Source organism: Thunnus albacares, chromosome 10 (assembly GCF_914725855.1).
Source record: "Thunnus albacares chromosome 10, fThuAlb1.1, whole genome shotgun sequence".
Taxonomy (NCBI): Eukaryota; Metazoa; Chordata; class Actinopteri; order Scombriformes; family Scombridae; genus Thunnus; species Thunnus albacares.
In genome coordinates this window covers 23196646-23218043 of record NC_058115.1, presented here as the reverse complement: position 1 = coordinate 23218043, position 21398 = coordinate 23196646, and the positions used below count along the sequence as shown (strand labels likewise).

Genomic DNA, 21398 nt, shown 5'->3' with positions numbered 1-21398 from the left:
GACTGAACAGTTTCCACATTCTACTTTGAAAGTTTGTCCTTTAAAATTTTGGTGAAACTCAAACATACAATGTACAAATAAATAATTAGAAGAGCTGTTGGGTTTGTTTAATTCATGTATCACCCCTAATTTTGATGGTCATAGAGGGCAGATGAGTCCATTTTGCAGAAAAGACAAGACAATTTTATTTACAGTATGTAGCTCAATTCATTATAGGTAAACGTGTGCTTTACATAAAATGGATACAACATCAAATATTTGACAACGTTATGTTTCATCATGATAGTGCACTTGTACTGCTTTAATGGAACCTTTATTATAAAAGTGTTCATAATTTGACTAAATGACAGAAAGGAAAATAATAGATGAGAGACTTTGCTCTCTATCTCTAAGATAGAAGGAAAGAACTGTGGCTTTTCCAGTGACAGATCAGATTTGTGCTCCACAAAGGCTTTGATCTTAAGGCTTTCTGACAGGCTTTAATCTGAGCAGACCACACACACACACACACACAGACGCACGCATACACACACGCATACACACACACAAACACAGATATTTTTTCATTGAAGCCACAAAGTATAAAATAGACTTTTGTGCATTTATTTCTGTCTGTTTGTAGTTTTGAGAAAAGTCAGTACAGTGACAGTGCTACAGTGAATTCTTCCAGAGGACACAGAGGTTAATAAATAACTGGAAGAGAGCACTCAGTAGAGCGCAGATCTCCGCCAGGTGTGTACAGTCAAGATGGTGGTGAATATAACAGAAATGGAAATGAATTCATCTTGTATCTAACTTTAGTGGATCATAACATATCAGGTATGGAATTAATCAGCAGATGCTCCAGTTCAAGATGAAATCGAACTTTTCTATGGATCTCAGTTTTTGAGACATGACAAAGGCCAAAACGTGGCCTGCAACAGACTAAGTAAGCCTTGTTTTTAGCCTAGTCGATTGCTGGAAATGCCTTTTGCTATGTTGTAACACATATCGTAAAATAGCGAGGACGGCTGAAAAGACAAAAGTCTAAGCTTTACAATAGGCTCATAAGGAATGGCGCTATAAAGTAGGTTTTTCAAAAATTGTTTATCACTGCAACCATGAGAGGTCCTTGAGCATACAGTCATAAATGTGCACAAATAATATTAGGCTGATAAATCCAGTGGTATGGATATACAGACACAATGACACACACACACACACGACCTAATGCATGAACCCCTCCAGGCTTACACCTGGCAGAGATAACAAGAAAGGGTATTTAAAAAGGAAAATAAAATGTGGAACCATGCTGAGATCATCTATTTGCTTTATACAACACACAAATTGTGGTGAGTCATACCATACTGTAACTCTGGGACTTCTTTTTTATGATGACCATTGAGCTTTTATGAATGTCCCTGCTGCACCTTTTCTTTTAGTTATATTCACTGGCTCTGTTGCAGCAGGTGCAAATTTATCTCCTCCAAATTTATATTTTTGAACAAAGGAGGGAGAGACCATGGGAAGAAGAAAACCTTAAACCAACAAAACAATAAAGGGAGAAAACAGAGAAGATGCTGATCTTTAAACTCAGTATGACAAACCGACAACAACAGCACCTGGAAGAAATCTGCCTCTAATTTGAGAAACAATTGACTACAAAAAATGATAAAAGACAAAGGACAGCCATGGCAGATCTGCCAAACAACACTATTTTTCTACATATTTCACTTTCTAACTTTTCATCATTTTGCTGTAAAACTTTTTTCAGGCACCAGCTGTTCCTCAGTTCAAGCGTGGCCTAGTTAATTTTAAAAGTTTACAGAATGGAGTAAGTGCACCACTAAATAAAGATGGGTTGTAGCACAGAAACTTCTTCTTAAGTAGAGATTTGTTAGTGTTAGTTGTTTATGCCTTCTTATTAGATGTAACGTTTATCTAGGTGACTGAAACAACTGACAGAACTAGCTTGCTGCAGAAAATATGATGGCAGAAATTTAGCAGTGGATTTACAAATAGCTGGTGGGATCCAACAGGGCTGTTGCTCCACACAAGGGTTGTGTCCTCTGTAAGCTTTTAGACACATGGGGGGGGCTTTACATTTTTCAAATAAAATTATACACCTGATGTGTTATTTACTGGCTGTTTCTATTGTTTTTAGCTGCAGTAGCCATGTTTAAATTTGACAACTTTTAGGTCGATGAAGAATTTCTCTACCAGAATTTGTCTGGCACTGTGAATGCATTTAGACCTTCATGTAGGGAATCAAAATTTACAGACAATATAATTTAACAGTTAAGTGAATTGTGAAGGTTGAAAAATCCAAATAATAAGAGAAAAACTGTCTGGCAAAAGGAAAACGTTTGAGCAACTTGGACTGATGACCTTGATATTGCAACCCTGTCTTGGAGTTTATTCTCAATTTCTTGAGTTATAAAAATGGTTTGACCATGCTTTAATTTTTGTCAGAGATCTTTATTATATGACACTATTGGAAACATCTTTATCCATTCATATGCGTTTTAAACAGCCTCTGGATCCCAGATGGCTGAGCCCACCCCAGCATGCACTGGACGAGAGACAAGGCCTTTACTATCCATAATGGAGAAACAAGTTATATTTCTAAATTGAGCTGCCTACTAGTCAACCTATCATAGGGAAGGGGTTCAATAGCATTTTATCAAATGCACTTATTGAGTCTTACCAGGTTCACCTTTTAACTTTTGCAAGTAACTAAAGGCTAAAATAAGTACAACTCAAAGATGTCTTTGTACCCTCTGTTGGCTGAGAACACATAAACATAACTCTTTGTAGTGGCAGCCTAATTAATGTTCACAATCTGTGCCTAAAACCTGAAAAATGAGGTGAGCAGCATAATATATGAAATGGTAATTAAATGTATCTGACACATTCAATTCAAAACAGCTGTAGCCTATTTACTATAGCCTACCTACTTCATGAGCTACTTTCTCCAAATACTGACAGTTTGGATCCAGAACTCTGAAACTGATCAGATTAAAATGTTGATATGATATAGAGCTGCAATGATTACTCTATTACTTGATTAGTTGCCGACAAATTAATTAATCACCAACTATTTTGATAATCGATTAATCATTTTAAGTTATTTTTTAAGAAAACTACTTCCAAAGTCTCTGATTCCAGCTTCTAAAAATATGAATATTTTCTGGTTTCTTTAGTTGTCTTTGACAGTAAACTGAAAATCTTTGAGTTGTGGACAAAACGAGACATCTGAGGACTTCACCTCCACCTTAGCTGTTAATGAATTAACATTAATTACCAACAACTCATCTAATCTGCCACCCATGAAACCTGTTATTTTGACAGGTGAAATATACGCTCAAGGCCAGCTAAAAATAAAAGTCTGCTACCTGAATGTTTTGTACATTGTTCTTTGCAAATGTATTTTGCCGACCAGGAACCAGATCCAAAATGAAACCAACCCATTCCCGACCTACCACCACTTTTTTCAAGATTTGAATGAATGGCTGTCTCAAGGTTAACATTTTTGTTAAATGGGGATAAACCTTTTTGCTTTAACCTTATACCTTCCATAATTGGGAACACAAGCCAGTGAGACTGAAAGAAAGATGGATCATGTGCAGATTCTCTTCAGGTGGACTACCTTATCTCTACCTTTGGGAATTAGATCCATAATAGCAAAAAGAAGACTCAAATATTGTCTTGGATCGAGTTACTTGAAACAGTCTTTGGCAGGAGAAAAATTAGCCACTTAGCTGGCCAGTGTGAAGTTCCACAGTCTATATTTGACTAGAAGCTCCACCAGTGAGTTAGCTGTGCCCTACAAGTACTGATATTAGTTCATTTAGATCCCATGTGCATATCTTCTAGATTGAAAATCCAGACCAATTACAGTCACCCTGACAGATGAGAACATGGAGAAACACCTCTCTGTCTTAAGGGCCCTCTTCTTTCTACTGATCATAATGCAATTAATTAGAAAGCTCTTCTTTAATTAGACAGCACACTGGCCCTGATTAAAAGTTAGACTCATTGGGTGGGTGGGCATTACCACATGGTGCACACACACAGCTACAGCTGGTCAATATGCATGAGAGAGCTATGTGAGTTTTGATTGGCCGGACTGTCAACATGATGAGAAGGGGGACGCTTCCAATAGGAGACATATGTGGCCACCTCAATTGAGCCCCCCCCCCCAAAAAAAGCTAGTTAGCTAGTGTGTGTGTTAGTATGTGTGGTATAAGATTAGCATTAGCTCAGCTGAGCTACGTTACCGTTACCTCACTTTAACCCTGTTAAAAGATTAATGTTACCTGATGCCAACACTGTCAAAAGGTTAACGTTACCTTATACCAACACTGTCAAAAGGTTAACACTACCTCACACTAACCCTGTCAAAAGGTTAACGTTACTTCACACCAACCCTGTCAAAAGGTGCATGCATGTGTGTTTATTCTGGGTTGGAATGAAAAAAGTGTCAGGGCAGGCTGTTCACATTAGGATTGGGAACATGTACACAAGGACACATGTACTTGCTGGTGAATTTATAGTCATTTCGAGAAAAAACTGTACACGTTACTCTTTTTTTGAAATAGACACCCATACACATATTAACAAAAGGAATGGATAAAGAAAAACAATAACTATTGCTAAGCAATTGCAGATATGGTTCTACAAACTAAAAAAATTACTCATATTGGAGAAAATAGACATGTAATTGTTTACAAAAAAGGTTAAATGTTCCCACACCTAGTCCAAATTGTTGATAATACACATATTTGTTAACATTGTCATATCATATTTATCATTTTAGATTCACTTTTAAAATATCTGGGACCACTACCAGCTGCATCAAATGACTAGGACAGCCAACTGAGCCTGTGCCGGTTTCCTCAGGTGAGTGCAATGTGACAATATATGTTCCTTATGATAAATAATTTATTGTAAAAATAACAATATCTTGTGCCATGTCAAATCTAATCAATACATTTGCTCTTGTGTGTTCTCTATATATTTATAGACCCAGAACCACTTTTCATCCTGGTTGCACCACTGACTCCACAGATTCCACCCTTACACTCTTCTCAGGTGTGTGCCACATGGAGGTAAAGACTTTTAGCTATAAGCCTAATTGTCCTCATGTTTTATTTATCTCAGCTGGCTCAAGGATGTTCTCTTTAAAACAATATTTTGTCTGCGTGTGTGTATGTGTGAAGTTATTGTGAATATGAGGTGAAAGTGTGCTTCATGTGTCCTCCAGATGCAGCAAAAACAGACGATCCACTACCAACTGATGCTGCCGACTGGCTTTCATATCTCACAGGAAAAATGAAGACAGAGTTTGTTAGGGGAAGACCTGGACCATATCAGGTAACTCCTAAAACCATGTTTCCACGGAGAGATGGGAGAAGTTGCCAGTACTTTAGCAGGACCTTAGTAAATGGAAAAAGGATCAAAAGAAGTTGGCATATTCAAAAAAGAAAAAAGTCTTTTTTATTTTTGTTGTCAACCTTTTTTCTGCAAAACTAATTTATTTTACCAATTGAAAGACTGTCTGATTTGAAACATGCAATTGCTGTTTTGTATAGCCATGAAAACAGTCCTGAACACCTGAAAAATGTGGCCTCGTGGAAAGAATTGGCAATTCAATTAAAGCAAGATACAACCATAGACAAAAAAGAGCAGGTCCTCTTTGAATCAGAGCAGAGTCGGTGGAGAGCAGTTCTGACACAACTGGTTGCTATTGTACAGTCTCTGGCAGTGAGAAATACGGCATTGAGAGGAAAGACAGAAAGACACCACTCTCCTTCAAATGGAAGCTTTTTGAAAGAGGTTGAGCTTTTGGCACAGTTTGACCCAGTGATGACAGACCACGTCTACAAGATTGAGACTCAAACAATACAACAGCGCATTACAAGAGCTTGGGCAAAACCATTCAGAATGAGTTGATCGAATGCACCAGAAGAAAGATTCTATCAAAAAAATTGTGCAAGAAATAAAGAAATGAAAGTACTTTTCCCTCATTTTAGATTAATTTACCTGACTTGCCATGAAACATGTTTGTTTTTTTTAAAGTTAAAACTCATAAAAACATACCTAAGGTCAACCATGTCTCAAGAGCACCTCAGTGATCTGACTCTAATCAGCATTAACCATGAGGTTGCTGGTCAGATTTCATATGCAGATGTAATTGATGACTTTGCAGTGAGGAAGGCCAGAGGGATTGCACTGTAAACCAGTAGCAGTAGAAGCTAACATGTGACCTTTAAGTCAAGTGTGATAATAGGGAGTGGAATGTAAATAGTTCTTGAGACAAAGTGAATTTGTACTTTTTATTTATTTTGCATGTTATATTTAGATTATATAACATGTGTAACATATTTTTACTTGAAAGCAAGTTTGTTAAATAAGTTGTTTATTTATATTTATTTCCTAGCTCTTAGCTCTTGTTCTGGTTTGTAATAAATAAACCTGCAGTACTTTTACTGTAGAACTGTTAATAAGTTTTGGTTGTAATTAATTAATTTTTTTATTTTTGCCTAGGTCCGGCCCTGTGAGAGGCAGACGGATGTGAAATCTCCACCGTGCAGCTTCTTGGTTTTAGCTATAAGACCTCCAAACTGTCCAGACAAGCCGAGCCGCAGGCTACAGCAAGCTAATCAAAAACAGCAAAGACCAAACAAGGCTACCTCTTTCAGGTTGTCTCAAAATAACAGGATTATGGTTTATCTCTCACCAGCAGTTATTTGATGCTGGTAGCATTTAAATTACATTCAATCAGTCAACAACAGAAAGTGAGTAGTTCCATGTGAGGCCTGTGTAGCACAACAAAAAATAGCATTGTTGAAAAACTAGAGAGACAAGGTTCCTTTAGTCCTGAGTGCCATGACAGTAGTGAAGTAGAAACGTCAGTACCTGGAGGGAGGCTGGTTCTTTTCCTCTTCTTGCCATTTTCAGCAGCGTTTTCCAGAGAGGGACACTTAGTCACCAGTGGCGCGTTGGAGCTGCTGAACTGGAGAGGGTTGTTGTTGCTTGCTGGGTCAAACGGCAGAGCTTTGAGCCCTAACAAATAAAAACAAAAATCACGTAAGATGAGATGGCACAGCTATGTACATCTAGCTGTGGTTCAAAACCAGATTTTGTATCTTACAGGTGCAACTTAAGTTTTGTTTTTCTATAGCACAAATAACCATTAAACTGTAGGTTCAATGTCTATTACTGCCCGTCAAAATCTGACCTTCTGACACATTGGTTGTTCATTTTCTTGAAACAGGCAATGTTATTTTGCAATTAGACTGAACTTAACAGAGTAATCAACTTGTCACACCACTTGGGTACATGATAGCACAGGGTTGAGTAACCCACATGCACTCATAGCTGCAACGTGTTTTGAGAAATGGGTGCTGCATTGTCGACCAACTAAGCCCTACTTAGGACATCACCAAGTGAAAGTGTGATACCAGTAATAAATGTTCTTCAATCAATAAAGAAATGACAAGTTATATGTCAATGAACAAAATCAAAGCCCTCAAACTTTTTTCACTGTGATGCCAATGAGTGTAAACAGTCATGATCACACTGCTCGAAATGATAAAACAAATATTGCAGCAGATACGGTGACAAGGTCCAGCAGAGATAAGCTGTTGACTTTGGGGTTGACACCTGACATTTTAAACATTAAAAAAATCTTTAAGGACATGGATCCCCCTTAACTCCAGGGTTATGTGTACATGCCCACTTTGTCTATACAGTAATACTTAACAAATACTAAATCACATTTCTTTCATGTTATGCTAAATGTCTAGTCCACACAAATAAGTAGGAAATGTAACAAACTTTCGCCATATTGTATTTTAAAATGAAAAATTTTACAGCATATAAAACAGATGGACAGATAACATCTGGATTCATAGGATATCTGATCAAAAGTCATTAGACAAAGTTAACATTTCCCTCCCAGCAATGTCCAAAAATAAAATATGTCTATCCTGAGAAGCTGGTGTGACTTTCTGACTGTACAGTGAAAAAATGTGCAAAAGTGCAAACATTTCAGCCCATGTTGGACTTTCCTCAGCCCTGCAATGTAAATAATTGAAATATTTAAAATCCATTATTTTTTGTTCGATGTGTGCGAATCCCTCTTTGCTGTACCGAAACTTATAAAAGTAAATCTTTGATGAGGGTTTGGGAGACAGCAGGCCCATTCTAATGTAAAATACAATAATGCTTAATTTACCCCTGTTTCTGCAAGTGTCTGTTTTTCGACCGAACACAATAGGCCTGGATAATGACGAATGAATCCTGCTCTCAGGCCCTGTCAGCTTTATTGATTGATCACGGGGGGGGATGAGAAGCAATTTCAGGTATCAAACTCAGACAACATTGCCCTGTTTACCTCAAAACATGCTCGTTTGGAATTTGTGGTTTTGTTTTTTTTTCTTTCACACAAAGCTGCATGTGTGTGACAATGGTGGTATTATTTTGACAATTACTAGATATATGTGTGTCTTTGTATTCTCATTTTAAAAATGAATGATTGATGTGATGGAGGCATTATGATGAAGAGTTAAAATTATTATTTTAAATGAACAGGTGATAACCCTATTTTAAAAATACCATTTGAAGTGTTTATTGTTTAGTTGATCCGTTAGTTGTTTTTATTCACATACTTAGAATGATCAGCAGCTTTTTATCCCTAATTTTCACTTCACTTTCTGTAAGCTTTCTTTAATCAAAAGTGTCTCAGATGAAAATGTGTGCAATGTTAACGAAGCATGCTTTTTTGTCTTCTGACAAGTGGCCAAAAGGCATCTTTTGATGTGTGTGGACGAAATGTTTACTTGTGCTTTCGTCAGTTCTCTCTCTCCTCTTTTCTTCTGTGTAACTACATCACATCAGGATGCACAGAAAGTTGCCAGCAGATGCTGACAGGAGATTGGCTTCATGCATTTATGGATGCAGCCCAGCCTCTATATCACTGTTATGTCTCGGTTCTATATATTGGACAAGACCAGGCCTATAATGTGTTTACAAGGGATTTTAATAGCTGCCTTCATTCAGCTGAGTCTCTTCCCTATTCACTATTAGACAAGAACTGATGGAGCCTTTCTCTGTCTGGTCTTTCGCCGATCTGTCTTGTGTTTTGTCTTTTGTGGGCTTCTCTGCAATGTGTATGTAGCATCTTTTTATGTAGGTAGTTATCTATCTATCCCTCCATCTATCCATCTATCCATTGTATCTGTCACCAGACTTTCTAAATGAGCTAAATAGCTTTAAAAAGAGGGTTAATGGTTTTAATAAGACAGCCTTTCCTTACACCTAAGGCAAAATGAAAATCCCTAAGAAGTGTTATGAGGTGTGTAACACTCACTCTATTCTCATTAAACTGGGTGCATGTGCAATTTCCACATATGGGCCAATGCATTTTTTCACATTGGCGACCAAAGGCAAACCGAATCTGTCACAGGGCAGATTAATCTGGAGTATTCCAGGTGAAGTGTGAGCAAGGTTCAATACGGGCCAATCAGCTCCTCTTGTTCCCGTTAAAAGTAACAGTTTTTTAATGGGTAGAGTCCACTTCAGCTTCTCCTTAGAGAAAACGGTTGTTGTCTAGGAAGGAGTCCCAAAGCACAAACCTAAAACACCTCAAATATGAAAATACAACACTCATAGTTCGCTTCCAAGTGCAGATTATGTCCCTCTTTAAGATTATTTTTTAAAGACATTTAAATCTCTGTCACCGGGTGTTTCATGTGTAAGGACAGAGCTGATGTGCAAATATACAAAATCATCTAAGAAGGGAATGATGCCATTGCATTTATGCATGAATTTATAGCAAAGTAACTACATTAAAATGTATTTCCATTACTACCTGAAGCTTTTGCATACTAAAGTGATTAAAAAGGTTGCACTCAGTCATATTTTGCAACATTTACATACATTAAAGTATTAAATTATTGCTAAGAAGAAGAAGCCTTAATCGTATTGTATCCTTTAGTTTTGCATGTAAAATGTGTACTAATCAAAAATGTATGTCAAAGTGACATAGTTAAAAACTAAAAAAAATGTATTTGTGAGATTTTGGAGATGTCTACACATAAGCCTCCTCCAACTTCTAAAAGACAAACAAAAGTGACTTTGTGCATTTGAGATAAAAGGGGGTCTCAGAAGGCAGAAACACAGGCACAATTTCATGCCAAATGATTAGCAAAATTGCAGCATGCCACCTGATATGCATAAACACCATCGCAGCTGCGCCACTTAACTTCACATTTAGGGAATAAACATACCAATAATTAGGAAATGAACAAATCAAACAACAATGAAATACTTTAATTTTGCTGGTATTTCTGCTCTAACCATAAACAGAGATCAGTGATGCTATAATCTAGAGCCTGTGACACCAAAAACATGTTTACCTTCAGTTCCCCCTGTAAACACAGCTCTTCAAATTGACTGTGTTGCTTCCCTTTTTGTGAAACAGAATTGTTATCAAAACCTTCCTCCCTGACAGAACATATGAATACCAATTCAAGTATACACGCATGCTTGAGCCTGCAACAGTATTTCTCCCAGAAAGTCCTTCACCTCTCTGCTGTCTGGGGTTACATCAAACACACCTACGCACACCTTTTCACTGAGTGCATCAGTCTTTCTTTCCTGAGATGTCTGCAGCCCATCAACATCCATCTGTCTGGGATTTCTCTTGCACCGTCTCTGGTGCTGCATGACAGATGTAGCAAAGTGTCAGTTCATCCTCTGTTGCTGATTTGATATCACTGCTGTCAGTCTACAAGCTGATCTTTGTCAACTTTTTATCCAAGACATTGGAGCATGAAGGAAGGAAACATGAGGGGCCAAAGGATCAGAGTTTGTGAAAGAGAGAAAAGAAGACAAAGAAAGGGCAGGCTTGTACACAGAGGTGCTCCTAGAAAATCTGGGACTCAGAAACAACATGTAGCAATGTGTCTCCCACCCTGAAGTGTCTGACATCAAACAGCATCCCCTTGCCACTCTAAACAACCTCTGGAAAGTTGTTGTTTTTTTATTTACCCCACTAGCTGTTCTCTAGCATGTTTGTGCACTTTCTGGAGTACTGTGTGGACGTGTTTTCGCCCAGCTACAATCTGTGTCTCTTCTCTCCATCTGTGTCCAGGCAGATGGATGTGTGTATTTTTTTTCCTCCAAAAGCCTTAACCTGAACTGCCTACACTGCATGGCAGCGGCCCTAGGACTGGAGGTGGGCAGACATATTCTCCAAGGGAATCACAAACACTCTAAAAGAGAGCAAGATGAGGTTATGGTGGTATACGGCCAGACCTAACAGAGACATTTGTGCAGTAGTATTATCAGCAATTACAAATTTATAGTAGCTGGGTTTCCATCTTTTATTTTTTGTCTTTTTTATTCCACATATAGTATGATGCATGAAATTAGACTGCTGATTAGACCTGACTGAAATTCCTCACTATCCCATAAACAAATTTGAGCTCCTTGAGGCAGAAAAGATTTTGTGTTGAAAATTGTAAAATAACACATTTGCTGAATAATTAATGCAGCTGTGTAGAGACCCAGTCCATTTTATTGAATGTGCTCTCTGACATAGCATTCAGATGGTCTCCAGCTGCAATAATGGAAATTCGCATCTTATTTTTTTGCATGTCAAAAATTCACTTAAAGCTGCTCTGATCAATATATGTTAACCATTGGTCAAATCACTATGTGTAATGTGAAAGAGGTTGCTCGCAGTGCCAAACCAACAGAGAATTACTACTCTACAGAATTAATTGTTTTGGTTTTAGGGCATTGCAACTTCACTGTTTGGGTACACTTTCTCTACACTCATCAGCAGAGTTTTTCTAAGCTCTAAAAACTCACTGTACACTACTTATTCATCACCAAACGGCAGACAGACAAATTCACTGGTGAACATAATGGAGTATTTAGCGGTTAAAGAGTAGATTCTTCTCTCAGGAGTTATTAATGAACAAAACAAAGCTAAAAGGACAGTGAGTATTGGACTTACATTTGTCAGGTGCAAACAAACAGGAGGGCAAATGAATGTTAATGTTGCTCCAGGTCTGCTTGATGTGTATATGAGCCACTGTTTGCTGACATAGGAGATAATACGTCAATGTTATGTTCAAAGCTCATTGCGCTGCCCCCAAGTGGCCAAAACTCAATGAATGCCATTGGATGAAAACAGATTTGTATACACACTCTGTAGTGATCCTAAAGTTGAAGTATATCTCAGTTCATATAAAAAATGAAGTTTGAGACAATTACCAACATTTTTGGCATTTGCCTTTATCACACACCTAGAGTGACAACAAATATGGGTTTGGAGGGACATGACATAAGTCAAGGGTTCCTTTGGCTAGGCTTGAAAACTAGGGACGGCACAGAATGCACCTTAGGCCGACACGATACCAGGATGCCTGATGATCAGGGGTGCTGTGGACACACACGTGGACACACATGCGGTTCCATTTATACTTTTCGGGGGTCTGCAGACACAGACACATTCCACATTTTGCACACTAGTAAACAGGGTTGCAGTGTTACTTTCCAGAGTTGTGAGTATTACGAACCGCTGTGCAGTGTTTTTCAGCCTTTAAACCTAATAATCTGTTACTCCAACCGGACTTGCTGGATTGTATTTCACGGTCTCACTGGCACTTTAAACAACATGCCCACACCAACACAGCTCCTTGTATTGTTTTACACTGGACTGTTTTCAGCAAGGGCGAAATATTCAGTCAGACACTGGAGGCTAACCAAGTGGGTATGGGGTTTTAGGCTTATCTTGGACTTTTAGTGAGGCTACTTGAAATAAAAATGTCCTGACAGCGCTGATAGAGCTCAGGATTCATCCATAAGGGCTGCTTTATTACAAACAATTCCATCATATAAAGCTGAAATCTGTGTGTAACAGCTGACCTCTACAGTCAATGATGTAGATGGGTAGAACACAGAACATTAATTACCGTCAGATCCTGACCGATCCAGTGTTAATGAAGTTACTGCTGCTGTGCCGCGTGCATAAATGCGCACATCACTCAATTTAAAGACACTTACTGTTTCAACTGCTGTGTGATGCTACAGGTATTTAATAAACTCAAAGGAAAGAATCTGACACACAGATAACTGTGGACAACAGACAGAACATCAGTACTGATGTTTCTGCGAAATCCCGGATACATTCAGTGACACCTGAACGACATTATTGTAAGATTCAGACATTAACATGTTTCAGATCTGCCTGAGTCACATAAATAGCTGTATTTTGACATTTGACATTTCAGTAGATTATGTTGTAGATGTGAAATACTAGAGAAGTAAAAGAAGCAAAATACTTGGAAATTGGTTTGTGATTGTGGAGAGTTCTGTGTGTGTGCACCTCTGCTAATTAAAGCCACACAATTTGAGGCTTTTGTGCTCTCTGCAGTTTTAATTATGGACCAATTGCTGTGCTGAAATGTGGAGAAAAGCCTGAAACACTGGAAACCACTCCACTCACTGTAAACTGTAACTTTACTGCTGGTAACACATCTATGGCCTGTATGCATCTTGTTATGTGCAGCACCGTATTTCTCCCCTCCCCCGTCACTCCACGTTAAGTTCCACTCTGTTATATTAAAATACCAGTTTTGAGGAGCAGAAATATGCAGGGCTTGGTTCAAGCCTGAACTGAAGCAGTGGCAGCCCACAGGACCCACAGGACCAACAGGACGGATCTAAAGCTTTGGCACTGAGCTCACAGCTGTTGTGTTCACAACTGCTGTTAACATGGACCCAAATGAGATGCAACAGCTTTTCTGTGTTTCAAAAAAAACCTCCTGTGTCTTTTTACCATGAGTGTTGCAATATAATGGCATTTGAGGGGATACAGTAATTTGCGACTTAAAAATGTGGGAGGAGGGTAAAGTGGGGGGGACAATGGCCTGTTGGCCCCCCTACTCCTGGAGCCAGTGCTGATGGCTATAAAAATAATCAGCAAGAACTTACGTCAATGCTTTATGCATATGAACTTTGCACATCTGGATGCTGCAAACCTGCCTTCATTCTTTTTGGCAAAACCGCCCTAGCTCTATGAGCACTACTTTTCATCATGCAAGCAGAAGCAGACGCGCATTAACAGGAAGCAGACACACTAAATTTATGGAGAGAGATGACCACTGAGGAAAAACACTTGAGCCACCGATGATTAAAAATATCTTGTACTTAAAAAGTAATGGATATACATTAGCTAATGGACAGATCGATTGATAACATGGGGTAATGTCTGCTGAATATGATACAACCTTTTATCAGTAAGATGAGTCGATGCCAGAATACGAACAACAACACACAATTTATAGAATCATTTTAAGCATGTGATGTACTCTAACACATACACTGTACCTTTAATTTATTTGTCAGTCCTGAAACATGCAGGAATTTTACAAAATATCTGAATGTGTAAAAAAATAAATAAACGTTCAGAGCTTGATAGCAATGAGTATAATGTACGGTAGCCTCCTCTCTCGTCCTCCCTATACTGTAGATATCAGTGAAGACGGGTCTGTTAGAAACTGAAAGAACACTGTGGGTCAATATTTTACCACTATGATGGTAAAAAATGTCTTGTTTTGACTTGACCAACCATTCACAACCTAAAGATATTTAGTTTAGTATCATAGAAGACTAAAAAAGCAGAAAATATTCACATTGTTGCTCTGGAATAAACTGCCCAAAAGAAGTTAAAATTGGCTCCATATTGATAAAATACAACTTCAAAATGCTGCTTACACATGAGCAGATCAGTAATTCTTTAATAATAAAAGTTAATATTATGATAATGATATATCTGGTGGCCTAGGGGTGTAAAGCACTGACCATGTAATTGCAGAGACCTCAGCTGAGGACTTTTGTTGCACTTTCTTATGGCGTTACACCAGGTTCTGTTCCCTTCCCCCTGTTAAAATTATTTATAATTCCACATTACACGTTCACTTCTGCACAGTTTGTCTCTACAAAACCATTTAAATTCGTTTTAATAGCTGTGTAAATAGGTGGATCATTGTATCTTGTTATGAACATATATACATGTTTATCAGCAGAAAACAGACACGTATTAGCACATGAATTTGTGTGCATCTAGAAGTGTGAAAGGCAGTATAGCCTCAATATGTCAGCCAGCTGTGAAAGAACACACATAGATTACTGTGTGCTCATCCATCTGAAGCAGATAAAGGTCCACTAAAAGACATAAAATATGAACACATCATTAATTTGATTTTTTCTTAACACAACTTCCTGCAGACATCTGTGCTTATTTTCCCATGCAGTTCAGGGGATTTGACTTTTATGACAATGAAAAATATCAAGGACAGTGGAAGAATTTGAATTAATGCATGAACTAAGACTTCTCGGCACTGGTGTTGGAAAATATGAAATAGAACATCCTTTATGCAGCCCCAATCCTCATAAATATACACCAGCAATCCATTTAAACCCAATTCAATCACTACATACATTCATACAGGGTAATGTAGGCTCAAAGTTAATTATATGTTTAGCCATACAGGCACACATCAGCAGGGAGGAAAGACGTGTCAACACAAATGTGTTTCAAAGCTTCAAACCTTCATTTTACAGTATTCCTGTAATGAAAATTTTGAATAATGCACAGCATGGGGCAGACCCTCTCAATAGCCAAATCAACTAAGCTTTCCTCTGCTGCTTTTATTCTCAAAGGGGTAATTTGTATTTGAAAGGTTATAGCTCACATCTGGCCTTTATATTTCAGTTAATAATGTAAACGCTTGGCCTTAGACATACAGTCAAGAGTACAGAAAGTGTTTTCCTCTGTTTTTTTAAATTAAATACAGACACTATGTTGTTGCCTATTATTACCCAGTCTGTGTTCTACCCTCACACCTCACCATTAAGGAAACTGCTCCTAAATAGAAGCCATAACAAACATGCGAACAATTGAATTGATGGATATAATAGAGTTGCCATTAAAGGTAAACACTTTTTCAGCACTTCAGTAACTTTGAAATTGTTGTTATAATTGATTTATTTGTGTGGTCTTTAGACACAGACATGCATATTTTCTTTCTGTAAAAGAACATAAGTCTCTCTAACCACAAGGACATACTATAATGCTTTTTATCTCTGTCCTGTATTAGAAAAAGAGCAATAAATTAATACTTTTAAGGTCATTTTTAATCAAACTGTCTGAAGGCTACTATTTGCAATACGTTCCTCTGAGAGGTCATAACCTTTTCATAGAGAGGCTGAAATGAAATTCAGCCATCTATGACCTTTCTATCATCACTTGAATTAGCTGCTTCCTTCCCACTGAACAAAGATATCCAGGCAGAGGGTGACAAAGCCAATGACAGTCGTGCTTTTTACAAAAATTATATCGGTCATAAAGGCCATAAGTCACACTCGGTCACAGCTGAGGGTTCAGGGTGCAATGTGGCCACTCACATTAATCTACGGGCTGATAATCCATTCCAGGTTGGCTGCTATTGATCACACACAAGTGACACATTTCTGGTTGTGTCGTGCATGATGATAGCTCTAAAATTAGCCTCCTGTTACCAACAGCAGCTATGTTCCCATATCTGGAAGTTTGCCTATGAAACCCAGTCATAAGACCTTGAAGAGCAACCAATAGGTAAGTCAACCACTGGAACAAGTCATTGCTCTATCTATAGCCTGGACTGTCCGGTTCAACAACACATGAAGTAGTGAAGGTCACAGATGCTTGGCTATAAAATAAAGTTTGTCATAAAACTAGCAGACTATGCTGAATGACAGATGACCCCGGCAGATGAATAAACAAGGTGTCTCACTGATCCGGCTTTGCAATAGCTGGTTCAGCACACTGGGTGCGAGAGACATCCTCATAAGGATATTAACCTGGCTTTTCACAGCATGCCTGAGTATTCTTAGCAGCAAAAACAATAAGGTGGCAATTTATACAGTGGCATAAAGTAAACAAACACCTTGTTTTTATCTATTACTTATTCCTAGAGGTTTGCTCTTAACCTTTCACAACACAGAAATGACCTAGCTAAAGTGGACTTCTTAGAAAAGGTTTCTTTACTGCTTCATAAATTTATGTCATCCAGTACGCCTAAAAAAAACACCTCTGATGAATCTATCAGACATTTAGGCTCCAGATGTAGAAACGCAACCAGACGGACAGCCTTCATCCTGTCAATCTCAGCACAGCGGGTGACTTACTGCATGCCAGGACCAATGAGGACATGTGAAAGAACATTCATCAATAGTTTCTCAGTCTGCCCACATAACATCTGCCTCTAGTGAAGATATGAAAGGCCCATGCATTCAGTAAATGTAGATATACCACACATAAACAGCAAGGAGAACTGAGTTACAGCTATTCAGCCACAGCAAGTACAATGAATAATGGAAAAGCTAAAAAGTAGTAAATAGTAAACATATTTTGGTCAACTGTCATGACTCTCAACAGAGTTGTATCAAGATGTAGCATGCAGCTCTTTTCGTCTCTAAAATCTGACTGTACACTACCTGAACAGCAGCCAGCGGCAGACAGACAACATTAGCGATTAGCTGGTGAACATAGTCAAGCATTTAGCTGCTCAAAGGGAGAGTGAATAGTGGACTTCATCTGTTGGCCAGACACATGACTCCAAATGATTGTTTAAATCACTCTGTATCTTCACAAAATGTGATATTATGTCAATTTAGTGTCTACAGATTGTTTTTGCTGCTCCAAAGTGGCCAAAAATCTGCAGGCAAACTATTTTTTTGTCACAAGTTGTCAAAGTAAACCATTTTCAATTACTTATTACAGATATTTACACTCATATTCAATAAACTGACTGGTTGGAGCTTTTTTCCTTTATTAGACAAAGGACCGTATAGGGGTCACAGGAAATGAGGGAAGACTAAGTTGGGGGATAACAGGCAACAAAAGCCAGCCAGACCTGAACTACTGCAACCACATCTCCAGTCCCAAACCAACAGGCCACAATTTAAAGGATTTTTGATGCGTAGAACAACATATTTTCCCAATAAGTATTAAGGTTTTCTAAAAATAGTACCATGCTGAGAAGTGTTTGCATTGCCATGACAGCTGAAAGAATTGGCTATGCAGAGTAGAATATCCATAGTGACACTGTAACCCATGGTGACAGGTATCTGTTGGCAACTGTACCAGCTGCTGTTGTTCAGTTTGACTGTTTCCACAGAGATCTGAATGCAGAAAAACTGAGAATCTCAGCTGTGCCAGCTGTCAGCTCTACGTTGTACACACACACACTGACACTGGGAGAGACAATACACTCACAGTCGCTCTTGTACACAGTGACAAGCACACACACTTAAGCGTGAAACCAAGCACACTGAGCAACACAAGAGCACACAGGCATACATAAACACAAACACACGCCTACAAGCTCTCTTTGTTGTGTCTGTATCACACTCAGCCACATGCACTTTAGCATGCAACATTAAAAACAGGCGAGGCGGTCGTCTTCTATACCAGTAATGACAACTTATCAAATCGACACCTTTCTGTGAAAACAAGCTTAAAGGAAACAGTGAAACCACTCGGTCTGCTTTTCTATAAACTGTCCTTTGTGCAGACTGTTTGGTAACATTCTTGTACAAAGGGGCCAATTGCAAATTTTATGGTACCAGGCCATGTATTCAGACAGCAGAAGATATGTGAATGAAATTGCTGGTGTGAAACTGCCTCATCTGTGCAGTTTTAGTATGAGTGGAGAGTGGAGGGAGACTGAGGAAATGCTGAAAAGGCTGCTGTTTTCATTGACAGTGTTAGTCATAGGGCCTCCTCGCTGTTCTGCGCTATACAGAATAAGAGTCTATAGCCATGTTAGTGACTCTTTGAGACTGTACTTGGGCACAGCTGTGCTTTGAGCTAAATGCTCACAATGACAATGCTTACATGATGATACTAAGAAGGTATAATGTTTACCACATGCACCATCAGCCCATCATGACATTAGTTTTGTAGGTATTTTGTCATTTGCATAAGCGAGGTGGCAATCTGGATCTATTGCTTTTGAAATGTGAAGCATTTTGGATATAAATTAAACACACTATCACCACACTGAATGAATGAAGAGCTAGATTTAAGGTGTTTTTCTTACAAGCTAAGTTGAACTGTTATAATTGGAAATTATACTGGAATTTGTTTTGTTGTTTGTTCTTTTGGCTGAATTGATTTGTGATGGTACTACAATGTGTAAAGTAAACACAGGTAACACTAAGGGTGACACAGATGATGGCTTGATTACTGAATGATGTAATAGGATGCCTATTGTGATGTTTGAAAATATATTAAAAGTGGTTTTCAACCCATTATTCCTGTTTGGCCCCTAAGGAAGGTGTAAGCTGAAATGTTGGGCTTTGATTCAGCACAATGCTCAACTAAGAAGTTGATCAAACGAACAGTCAACCTCCTTCAGTTCCAAGGCCACCAGCACCAGCATAAATTTGAGGGGGTTGAGATGCTTCTTCATTTGGTATTATGTGATAAACCAAAGCACTTGACTAATTGAAAATTTGATCTGATGGTGGCACTAAATGAAACGCCAGGGGATTGCCAAAGTTATTACAATTGATCCTGAGGTGGACATGATTGTACGAAATTTAATGGCAATTCATCCAATAGTTGTTGAGACATTTCACATAAATCAACATAAACGTGGACCTCATGGCGGCACTACACAAAAAGGCAGGGGATCATAAAAATTGGTAAAATTCATCCTCTGGGGACCATGAAGGTTTGCAGAAAATTTCATCTGTATCCATCAAATTATTGTTGAGATATTTCAGTCTGGACCAAAGTGGTGGCCTGACCAACACTGCCCTCAAGCCATGCTGCAAGCAAGGCCAAAATATCAACACATTTTGGACCAAAAAAGAAAGCAAAAAGAATTAACAGCTTAATATAGATGTAAAAACTGAATAAAACTGATGAAAATAAATGCCAAATGGCTTACTCTAAAACTAAAAGGGAATTCTAATAAATCTCTTATAAACTCATTAAAGAAGGTTAAAAACTTTAGACTGCTGAGAAAAAGGAAACATAGTTTTACTGTCAGGACTTTGCAAAACATAATAAATTCCCAGCTGAGAGAATGACATTTAAAAATGAGGCTTCTTTCACAAAACATCACCATGTGTCCTATTCAGAGCATATGATTTTAACTTTCAGTATTACCCAGATAAAAAATATTTTTTGGATACTCATAGGAGTGGTACCACATCCCCGTTGACATTTTACATTTATAAGGTCATTTTCTGTTTGAAATTTTCATTGCTGCATGCAGGTTTTTAAATTTCTTAGTTCATTCTTATGCTCTGGACATACTGTTCCTGTTATGACAAGTGTTTGTTGTGAATTCCCTATGAATCCACGTCCTCCATTCACAACATTGCCACATGTTTGTGAAGCAAATGAAGCATGCAAGCACGCATGTATGTCGACAGAAGTATAGACGAGACTGTTTAGTGTTTTCTCAGTTAAACCTTTAACATACAATCATGAAAATATCAAAGTTCATCTTATTTATCTTCTATTCGCCCTTCATCATTATCTCCTGTCCATCCACACAGGCTCATGTTTACTTATAGGTTAAACAAGAACAGAGTGCATTCAGGCCAGAATCATGTCATCAGTATTCATTACATCGGTGACAAGGAGAAAATTCCTTCTCAGCCCCCTTCTGTCACTCCCCCGGGCCTCCGGGAATCCACTGAAGGTTAATTTATTTAAATCCCCCATCCACTCATCTCTATTCCATTAAACTCCACTAATAAATCTTTGGTTTGCCATGTAATCTGTTTTCTACTGTCAAAGGCACAAGCCTCAGCTGCATTTTGCACACATGCTTGTGGATATACGCTCAAAAATAATATGGCAGCAGATGAGGTCATGTAGAAATCAGTGGATGTCATATTCTGTGTGTGTGTGTGTGTGTGTGTGTGTGTGTGTGTGTGTGCGACTGTGCGACTGTGGTGAGACGTCTGCCCTTTGAATGTGGCCAAAAAGCCTGGTTTAATTAATCTAAGTGCAGTTCATGGTAGGGGCAATAAAATCAAAAGGCTGAACCCTCTCAGAGCCCAGCGCTGCACTAGTGTCCCAGGGGTCCTGTAAAGTCTAAGCCCTTGGTATGAAACACAATTTCCCATCTGACCTCTCTCCTGTTTTTATCCTATAATAAAGAATACGGTCATACCTCTCTGGCCATGATAGCAACGATTAGTCTGAGCTACAAGGAGACCTTGGCTATATGGACAAGTGCTGTATCATTATTACAGCATGTCATGTCAGCACTACACAGATGCCGTTATGATAATGACTGTTAAAAAGCTCAGCTGTTGGTTTAATAGTGGGT

At 38.5% G+C, this 21398-nt stretch overlaps 1 protein-coding gene across 4 annotated transcripts in view; it reads right to left on the bottom strand.

Moving 5' to 3' along the window:
- Positions 1-21398, bottom strand: part of LOC122989911 (ecto-NOX disulfide-thiol exchanger 2-like) — a 196242-nt gene that overhangs the window by 133426 nt on the left and 41418 nt on the right. For all 4 annotated transcript variants that reach the window (XM_044362944.1, XM_044362945.1, XM_044362946.1 and 1 more), the window contains exon 2: positions 6901-7047. In XM_044362944.1, coding sequence (XP_044218879.1) covers positions 6901-7047 — 147 coding nt within the window. The remainder of the gene's footprint in view (positions 1-6900; positions 7048-21398) is intronic.